The sequence below is a fragment of the Montipora capricornis genome, chromosome 2, assembly GCF_036669925.1.
Source record: "Montipora capricornis isolate CH-2021 chromosome 2, ASM3666992v2, whole genome shotgun sequence".
NCBI lineage: Eukaryota > Metazoa > Cnidaria > Anthozoa > Scleractinia > Acroporidae > Montipora > Montipora capricornis.
The window spans coordinates 32,613,130-32,623,785 of NC_090884.1; the positions used below are offsets into that span (position 1 = coordinate 32,613,130).

General features: G+C 40.6%; 1 protein-coding gene across 2 annotated transcripts in view; it reads left to right on the forward strand.

Annotated features, from left to right (window-relative positions):
- The first annotated feature begins 8,031 nt into the window (after positions 1-8,031).
- Positions 8,032-10,656, forward strand: part of LOC138018832 (uncharacterized) — a 2,645-nt gene continuing 20 nt past the window's right edge. Inside the window, exons 1-3 of one of the 2 annotated variants that reach the window (XR_011126073.1) lie at positions 8,032-8,721; positions 9,772-9,915; positions 9,995-10,656. The exon at positions 9,995-10,656 is cut by the window's right edge and continues 20 nt beyond it. Coding sequence is in view for 1 of the 2 variants with exons in the window: in XM_068865512.1 (XP_068721613.1) it covers positions 8,059-8,721; positions 9,995-10,144 (813 nt within the window). In the remaining variant the exon portion in view is untranslated. The remainder of the gene's footprint in view (positions 8,722-9,771; positions 9,916-9,994) is intronic. The other variant, XM_068865512.1, reaches the window with a different exon arrangement.

The window sequence follows — 10,656 nt, forward strand, 5'->3', positions numbered from 1 at the left end:
TCTGAGAGATAGTTCATCCTCCAACCTAGCATTCTCTGAAACAGTACTCCCTAGGTACTTGAAAGTCTTGCACTTGACTAGTGCCTCTGTACCGATGCTGATCTCTTCTGATAGTAATATTGATAATTGGAACTTTGTGATTGACCCCTTAAGTAAGCATCTGAATAATGAAATATACTTTTGTAGTATCTGGGAACCCAGATAATTTATGACTATAACCCAAAGCAGAAACATAGGTATTAACAGTTCATGGAGCGTAATCATGATCATACATATAAGGAATAAATAAAGCCAGGACAGAGGGTGGAATAGGAAGCCTTGTAACAACCTCTGATAACATAGACAGCAAAAACTAAGAATAAAGCTTCCATGCGCCCCGATATGTTGGAATGGATGAAGGCTGAAGACTAGACTGCAATAATGTTGATATTATGGGTGCCGATTTTGAGGCTGCAGATCCACGGGGATGTCGGTTGGACTTTGGTCCATAAAGGTTGGAGCCAAACCTTTGAATTTCTCCACCTTTAACCGAGACAATGAGTCTGCTAGAGTGTTTTGGACACCTGGAACATGTTTAGCTTTAAACAGTATGTCATTTTGCAAACAGATCAAAACTAGTTTCCTAACAAAAAACATTAACCCTTTATCTTTACAAGACTGCTTGTTAATACATTATTGGTGAAGAATAGAATGCAGCGATTCAGCATTTTGCTTCCCCACAAATACAAATTGAGGACAATGAGGTAAAACTCTAAAATAGCAATATTGGCACCTATCCACTTTTCAGGCCATGTCCCATAGCACCATTTATGACCAAAAACTGCCCCAAAACCTAATGCACCTGCAGCAAGTTAGTTTTTCAGAACTGTACCAGGTGTCCTCAAGAAAGAAGGACCTACCATTGAAACAATCCAAAAAAGTTTGTCAAACACACAAATCTGATCTAACCTCGCGAGTGATATGAACAATTGATTAGGATATTTAAGCCCCCAAAGTGAGATCAATTAATCTGCGTAAAAATGCCCTTCCGGGTACTACGACAGCACAAGCAAAACTGAGCATGCCAGTTAAGGATTGAATGTCCCGTAAGGTCACTTTATTGCGTGCAATGAAACTGGATAAGGTGTTTAGGCGCTCGTCAACATTCTCCTTGGGCAAACGGGCTTCAAATGAAACAGAATCTAATTCAATACGCGCAAACGAGAGCGTAGTAGAGGGGCCAAGTGTTTTCTCTGGTGCTATGGAACGCCAAGGTAACAACAAAGGTCCAGGAATAAATTTAGTTGATTTTGGCATACGGTCTGAGAGGGGGCTATAATAAGAAAATCATCAAGCAAACGAATGATGTGTTGATACTCAGCTGAGAAGTGGCAATCCAATCCAAAGCGGTACCAAACGTCTCAAAGGTTTCACAACTGCTAGAGCACCCCATGGGCATAAAGCGATCGTAGAAGTATGCCTCTTGCCATCTCATGCCCAAAAGGCCTTAATCTTGTGACCGCACCGGAATTATCCGGAAAGCATTCTTTATATTCGTCTTAGCCAAAAACATCCTGAACCTAAGGCGTTCATATGGCGAATAGCATCTTGAATAGTGGCATAAGATACACTTCTATGGTCAGAGAAGATGCCATCATTCACATAAGAACCCCTGGGGTAAGATAAATGGTGTATCAAACGAAAATCCCCAGGAGGCAAATGAAGGCCCATGACTAGAGGAAGGGGCAGCATCGTTTACACTTGGTGGCAAAGAAGACAGACTATGGTTCAAGTCAAGGGCAAAGAGACGTCTGGTCACCTTCTGTGCAACACGGGACATCAACTGGTCCATGAGGTCAAGTGATAATGAAGAGAAGCCAGGCTGTTGACCTGTACGCTGCTCTACACTTTTGGCCAATGCAGGATGGGAAGGAGCTGCGGCCACAGAAACAGCTGCTGATGAAGGGGTGCGAGTCCTCTTTGAGCGTCTAGGAGGCATCGGAAAAAGTAAAAACTGGCCAGCAAAGCCATGCAGAATAGAAACAAACAGCTGATAAAATCCAGTTGGTTTTTCAAAGTAGACAGTGTGCGGATTCTTTTCCGTCGCACTAGTAAGCACAACCATTGTCTATATACACATTCAATCCATTACAACAAAAAATGGAAGTGTGTTTCGTCAAAGCCACTCTATTTGCAAATCATAGAAGAAAAAGAAAGCCGCATCTCATCAAAAGGCGCTTGCAAACAGTCGTGCGACAATCGTACCATCCACATATCAGCAGCAGAGTCAAAAGCGTGGCTTGCAGGACCAAATATGATAATATTGGCCCCGGTAGCAAACAGTTTGCTTTGTGGTGTGCCAAGACAGGCTGTGGAATACTGCGAAAAATTCTGGTGGGCGAAGGAATTGCACTGTGTCGTTTTCACGTGTTTCTTACGACCCGGTAGATATTGTTGGAAATGAGCGGAATCCTGGCGGCCCAACTTTTAACATAACAAACAACCATTATGACGTTCAACTTCAACTTGCTTCTTACCTACAGGCACATATAATTTATACACGAGGTTCAATTACTAATTAATCCTAACTATTGCAAAATTCGAGGATAAAAGGTCTTTGAGTACTTTTTGTGTGAAAAAGTTAAAATACTATTCAATAATATTTTGCAAACTGTAGGAAATTAAAACAGCAAGAAAGACCCCATCCAAGTGCATGTGAAGGACGCGCGAATGGCGTGGGCGCCCAATTACAGGTATCCAATTTGGTGTTGTTCAAATTGGATACCTGTAATTGGAAAACCACGTGATCGCGCGCCAATCACATGCACTTGCATTGGTTTTTCTTGCTGTTTTCCTACAGTTTGCAAATGTACCCACATTTTCTCATAGTTGTTATCAAAATACACCAGTTTAATGAGCTCGCCAGTGGCACTTGTGATTTGATCATTGCATTTGAAGGCGATCGCACAAACGCGGATTTCAGATTTAACTTACTTTTCTCTGTGATTACCTATGTTGAACGAAGGAATAATTAATTTGAACTAGCAAGGGAGACGTACACATCCACAGATCGACTCTCAACAACATCGGGTATTACGCATCGCCGCCGTTTGCTCTAGCAAACATGTAGCTCACATGAGCTTCCCTTCATTTCAATATAATACACGTAAAATCATTCAATTCGACACCAAATTTTTCTTCCGACACGCAATGAAGGTCTCACATATAAAACGTAGCCAAGAACTGTTTCACAGCGTGACACCATGAGCAGTCGACTGAGGGAGTTTGGGGGGTGGATCACATCAATGGACAAGTCATTAATCAAGCAGACTCCAAATGTCCAAGATACAGTTGACCTGCTTTACAGCAATTCTAACTTACGCTGTGGATTTTTTTTTCCCTGAGTGTAATGTGAAAGTGTTGTCATCTGACAAGCCATGGATATCGTCTACTTATTGCCAAGCGGCGACGAAGAGCTTTGGCCTTATATGGAAAATTCTCTACGGTGTACAAGGCACTGAGAATTAGGGTACAGTGGGAGTGTCTTATGTGTAAGAAACGATTTTATAACAACAAAGTTGCAAACCTCCAAGAATCTAACAGCTCAAGATGCTGGAAAGATATTAAAGAATTGGGAGGTCTTACGTACACCAATCAATGGTCCACTGATTAGTGATGAGGTCACTGGCGATGCGTCGCTTGAGCAGAAGTTTAATGAGTTTTTGGGCAGCCTCACAACTCATTTCAAGCCGTCGCGCAGCCTCTCCCTGCTCTTATGGGGTCCTGTGGCTGAGCACCTCTATGTTTCAGATTACAAGGTCTACAAGACTTTTGCATGCACGCTCTGAAGATAAAGAAATCATCCTGCCCTGATGAGATTCCCAATGTTGTTTGAAAATAATTCGCCTTTGAGCTTTCCCCTGTGCTGGCGGATATTTGAGCAGGGATATTTCCCATCACTATTAAAGTGTGCACTTGTCGCCCCACTTCCCAAGGTTCGCCCTCCAAAGAATGTTGAAAATGACTTAAAGCCTATTTCTCTGACCCTCTCTTTAGCTAAAGTCCTTGAAGGTTCCCTGCAGAGTCTCTGTTCACTAGCGTATTTGACAAACTAAATTCTAAACAGTTCAATTTCTCTCCCAGGATGTTCAACAAACCAGGCACTTACCTCTTTTTTCCATACTATCTTGGAAGCTCTGGATAAATAACAGTCTTATTATACACGCAAAAAAACATCACTGAAAAGCAGACGTGTTCAGTTTACACATTTCTAAAATTATCTAATTATCTAAAATAAAATAAAGCCCTATTGATAAAAAACACTTTTAAAACGTTCAGTCCTTACTCTAGGTATAATATAGAGTGGCCCCTATATCTCAAAACTCGATCCCTAGTAGGTGGTAAGAGGTGATGAAGTGGATTGTCAGGAATCAAATGCCTTACTAAAATCAAATGAGAAAATTCTAATAAAGTCAACATCACCGCTATATCAAGCTGTTTAAGCCATTCGTGCCGACACTTAACCAAGGCCATGGTAGTATGGTAGCCTTTGCGATATGCAAATTGACCAGAACCAATAGAATTATTAATGACATTGGATCGAAGAGCTCAGATATAAAAACAACTCTCTCAAAAAGCCTCATTATGATATTAGTTAACGACATAGGTCTAAGCTGGTTTAAAAACTTAAGGACGTTCGCGCTAATTGTTTGTACGCAACTTTTACTGCGCAGGTAACGCGACTGTAACATGTCACACATTACTTCAAGCATTACTTAAGATCTTATGGCGACAAAAACGCCGGAGAAAAAATTCCAGGCCGGCAAAGGAATGGCACATTTATTTCCAGTTCATCATGAATCGTTAAAGAGAAAGGAGCGGGAGGATTGAAAAGGTCTGGAAAAGGTAGCTAATTGAGTAGTGGCTGAAAGTTTTGGAAAACTCGAGGAAGGTTGGTTTACTTAAATTTAATGGGGTTGGTTTTAATGTTTTTATTACACTACGAACTTCTTAGTTCCAAATGAATACATGTTTTTGAAGTTCTGTTCATTACTTTCATGAAAATAGAGGTGAATTGTCTTGTCTTCCTCGTCCACTTGAATAGTGCGGACCTGCGAGGAAGCAGCCAGAGATTATATTTCACAAAAACCGCACTCCAGAAGATGAGCATGACGGCAAAGCAGAGATATGATACAAAACACTAACCAAATGAAGATAACGCCTGCTTGAAACTTCGTTGCTATGCTCCAGAAAGTTCTTTTTTTTACAAAAACCTTTAATCCATGGATCCTGTCTTGGGTTCCAGTCCTTCCCCGAAAGGTCACGCAAAAACGTGACAAACGAAATTTTCCAAGAGCTTCGCAACATCAAATCGGTTTTACTCTTTTAGAACATTGGTGACCCCTATTTTTTAAGACATGAATCACTTGCTCTTCTTACAGTCTACAAAATATGATGAAATGAAAAAAATCACAATGTAAGAAGTTATCTTTTTTAAAAATTTCCTTTGCTTGTGTGTCCTGAATTCCGGAAGTGGTTACAACGGGTAGTGCTTGCGAAAACGCTCGTTGAGGATTAACTATACTCTTTACGACATCCCTAGCGGTATGCAATTATCTAAAAAGCCCACTCCTATATTTCTATGCACAGAAACCTTCACTCTAACATATTAAGTTTATGATTTTCGACGGATGAGTAGATCAGGCCACATCTCGTTATAATGACCCATCTATCGAAATCAGGGCATTTTTCTCTTGCCTTTTTCTCCGAAACAAAGTCGGTGACCCCCCAATTTTTCTTAATTTTTGGAATAAGTAATTTATGACAAAACTTCAGGCGAGAAATTAAACAAATTTCAATGTCGGGAGATTTTCACGCGAACGTCCTTAAATGGAGTCTCCTTTGGTAAAGGCATGATATCAGCCATTTTCCACTAAGTGGGGACTATTTGACATCTAAGGGAGCAATTGAAGACGTGGGGTATGATTAGAGCAAGGTCAAAAGCAAAGCAAAGGGGTGAAGTCTCTCCACAGCCAAAAGGGAAGTTGACCAGGACCGGCAGCTGTTCTCTTCAGATTAAGTAGAAAGTCTCAAACGGCCAGAGAAGTGACCTCGGGAATCCTAGTACCATCAGGAATAGAGAAGGCTTAAGTATCCATGTAATTAGGGTCAGTGTTAATGTTGCAGACCTAATCATCATTGTCACCAGGACTGATGATAGAGCTGATAGATAATGAGTAAACTTCCGACCAGTTATTGAATTAATACCACGATTTGGAGCCTTCTTCTTTCTCGTTGATGTCATTTTTCACCGCTAGAATTTGATTTCTTCTAATTGAAGCGTTGATTTTATCGATTAGGGTTTGACTTGCATGCTGCCTCTATGCTGTCTTAATAGCTTTCGTCTCTCATTAAGCGGTTCACCAACAGTGACACAAAAGGAGAGTCTCTTGAAGTACTCTCACAGAGATTGCTGGAAATCAGCTGCCATACAAAGACTCGAGTTTATCTTTTACCAATTGAACTTTATCCATTTCCTGACTTTAAACCACGACTACTTTTGATCTTATTCTGTTCTCTTGCATCTCTGAAACATGTTGTCTTTCTAAGGGATTTGGCAGGAATAAGAGGACAAGCCATTACCATCAAATGATCAGACTTGACCAGACATTTGATCACAAGTATCTTACCCCACAAGTGGGGGATGTTAGCATAAAGACCAGCATCAAGGATCTTGTCCTGTCTCGTAGGAGGTCTAATCATTTGAAACAGTGAGTTCTGCAAAAGCAAGTCTTCGTATCGTAGTTTATTTACGACTCCACAAATAATAAGCTTACAGGTAGGATCAGAAACCAGAAAATCATTGAATGTGTTTGTCAAAAAGGCCAATCGGGTCATAAGCATCATATTGTGGTTCAGGGGGATGATAAACTACAGCGATGAAAAAATGCAGAGTTACTACTTGGTATTTTAGCCCATAAACACTCGAAAACATTGGAAAAATTCCCTTGCAATCTTTCTAATTGCCAATGACCTCTAGACAATATAGCAATTCCATCGCCTTGACGACCAGTCCTCCCTTTACGTGTAAAAACAGACAAACCCTCAGGACAGATAAGATGAGTACGAACGTTCTGATTTAACCAAGCCTCCGGAGATGCAACAGATATCAGCTTTTTGAGTCTTTAATTCACAGTGAAGCGCAGGTAAAGCACCAGATTTTGCGAGAGATCTAGCATTCGTGGTCAAAGAATTAGGAATTGTCTTCGGGTACTTGTGGCTGATGCATTAGAATTTTCTTCTCAGACTTAAGGAAAGGCTTCGACTTTGTCGACCACAATGTACTGCTAAGTGAACTTTATTATGGAGATATAGATCCTCATCTTGTTAGATGGATTGCTGCTTTTTTAACAAATAGGACTCAGATGGTTAGAGTGTGTAATTCGTTGTCTCTCCCTATTCAGATTAATGGCGGGGCACCACAGGGAACCAAGTTAGCATCCTTGCTCTTCTGCATTCTTGTAAACGGTATGGCAGATACGTGCCCAAGGGCAGAGTCAAGTATGTAGGTGACGCTACAGTCATGGAAATCATTTCTAGATGCTCGCTTTCATATTTACCATTTACAGTATCAGGAATTTATTCAGATGCCTCCATACGAGGCATGAAATTGAATTCAAGGAAGGTAAAGAAATGATTATTAACTTCATGCAGTATATTCCATTTCCCCCTGGCCCCCACATAGTCGGAGATATTGTTATCGAAAGGGTTAGAAGCGATAAGTTTAGAGGTGTATATCTTTAGTAACTATTCACCGAAGTGGAAGTGGCTAGTGGTGGATACTAAAACAGTGAGATGATTTTAACTCATTTATTCCCGCAAAGATTACAACATTTTCGGGCGCAAATTCCGTGCGAATTGCTCGGATGTAAATAGCAAAGGATATCAGGAGTCTGTTTGCGGCGTCCGATTAGGGCCATTAATTAAGCTTCACTCGCATGCAACTTCCGGTTTTTCCTAGAATCGGAGTAACCAACTCGATGTCACGTGACTTGCTTTCTCGAACTCACTTTGACCGCCATGCACAAGACGAACACTTCGACGACAGTAACTAGCCAACTTAGACGGGAATACAGATCTGTTCTGTTTCAAATTTCTAAAAATTTGGAACAAGCACATCTGAAAAAGCTTTGTCTTTACTGTACCGGACAAAGTTTACAACAGTACGCGAACACTTGTAGAATTTTCCGTGATTTAGAATACGAGGGGAAGATCTCCTGGCAAGATGTCAGTTTCTTGAAGGAAGTAATGCGAACATTGACTCGAGAAGATGTTGTCAGGGAGTTAACTGAATTTGAACTTAAAAGGGACTTGACGTTGCTTTTGGATCTCTTCACGCGAAAGAGACGTGGACTGGACATACATTGTTGTTCTTCATCAGTGAAAAAAGTTACAGGGTATTTAACGACACTTGCAGATAAGTTACGAGGGATAGTAGACTTAACATGTTTAGACATACCAGTGCAATCAAGCGTGGACATTCAGAAAGCAATCAGTAGTTTTGCGATGGAAATTGATTTGAAAGAGTTGACTTTTTCGTGGAACGAATTTACATTTCTCGTCATAACTGCCGGAGAACTTACAGCGATGGCGACGGGATCTTGCGGGTCGGAGTCGGTTGTGGAGTTGTGTTCTACTGCAGCTGAAGAACTATGGGTACACATGACTGAACTTGGAAGTTGGGTGAGCACTTTATCTTAACTTTTGTCTAATTAAAAGAATCATTGATCAAAAAGGATGGAGACTCTTCGCATTCAAAGGAAAGAAAAATCTGAAAATGGACCTTTTGTCCGTTGACTGACTGCCAAATTTCTCTTTCATAATAAGCCACCTACGAATTGTTTTGATAGGATATTAGCAGGCCGGAGCCCATATCCTGTTAATAGCTAATTTTCGTCCTCCAAAAGCAAACACTTATAACTCGTTCAGTCGTCCCAGATTTTTTTATTTCCTGTGAAATCTTCCAAACTCTGTCCGATAACATTTCTGGGTGACTTTTGCAAAGAAACGACACTGAAAACTCCTACCCAGCAAGCAAATTTGTTTATTTCTCACGACTGCTTTCCAAATATTTTTTTGCGGTTCATTCCTAACGAAACAGGATCCCCGCGACTCATACGACTGTGGATACTTTGGATTGAAAAATCCGAAACGCAAGATTCGTTTTAGGATTCTGAAATACGGTTTCGGACTTTTCCAAGAGAATCCAACCTGCACTAGAATTTGCAAAGCGGAATTTTAAGTTTTGCCATACAATTGCTTGAAATTTACGCTCAGTCAGACATGCGTCTGTGGGAAAAAATGGGAAATTACTAGTAGCGCAGGTTGGACCCTCAAATTCTTGTCAGTAAACTCCTCTAGTTAGCAACGTAAGTTTACCAGTCAAGGTACCATTCAAGGTTCAAGGTTCAAGGTTCAAGGTAAATGTTCCCTCGTGAATTTGTGCGGTCGGGAATCCTTATACGATATAAGGCGAGATTGTTGTCATAATTTTGTTAGCGAACGAGTTTGCCAAGCAGAAAGGTCTCTGACGAGTCCCTTGGTCGGGGTGAAACGAGCTTCGTAAGACTAACCACGAACAATGTATTTTCACAAGTAACTGCCGACTTTATTCAAGGTTTTCTCGTGTTATTTCAAGGCACATTCCCATAGAAACACCGCTATTTCGGACACATTTGCCTACCCGTCAAGATGGCTTCCAAAACCGTGATAAGGCCTATTCCTTTTTTGCAGGTGACGTGAAAGAAGTGTAATCAAGTGCATGCGGGTTATGCAAAACGATTTGATCAAACCTATAGTGTTTCGAGGAGTGAGGAGTCTAGTTCATTAAGCGAGCTTGTGAAGCAAAGGACACAAAGATTAGGATCACTTTACTCGGTACATACGACGAGTACTTGAACTATTTCACTTACTGACATATGATTGAGGTTACTTAATTCATGAATTTGATTTGTAGGAGGATTTCTGTGATCACGCAAAGAAAAGATGTCAATTGATTTACCACCATCAGAGTTCCAAGGTTCCAAAGCAGTCTTCCTTGCAGAGGCAGATAAGTGAAGTTGTTGAACGATTTGGGGAGATTTTCGTTCCGCCAGACCCAAAGTGATTAGATACAGTTCTTATTGTAGCAATTTATTGCTTACAGGATATTTAGGGGCCTCGGGCCTCGATAAACAGGGAGGAATTGGCAGAGTTTTGTTATTGTATCGCAGAATGGCCCATTGCATAAGCAAGTTGTACATGTTTACACATTTAAGCGGCGTATTGTTTACAGAACGTTGACACTTAGCATACACAAACAGACGTAATACACATAGTTACACACTTAACAAAGCAAAAAAAGTGGAAAAAAAAAAAAAAGAAAAATGTAATGCCCTGAGAGTGTACAGTAAGACCTTTTCAAAATGATGGTTCAAAGGGCATTGACAAAAAAAATACAATAAAAAAGTTCATAACACCAGAAAAACCAGACCAGAAAAAGAAAATAATCCGCATGGCGGCTTGGATTATTCTAAAAACAAAAAGGACAAAACACAAAATACCCACAAAAAAAGGATGGTCGTTTTTAGACACTTCGCAAGTGTACTCAATGTTATTTACACAGGTAACTAGTGTGAA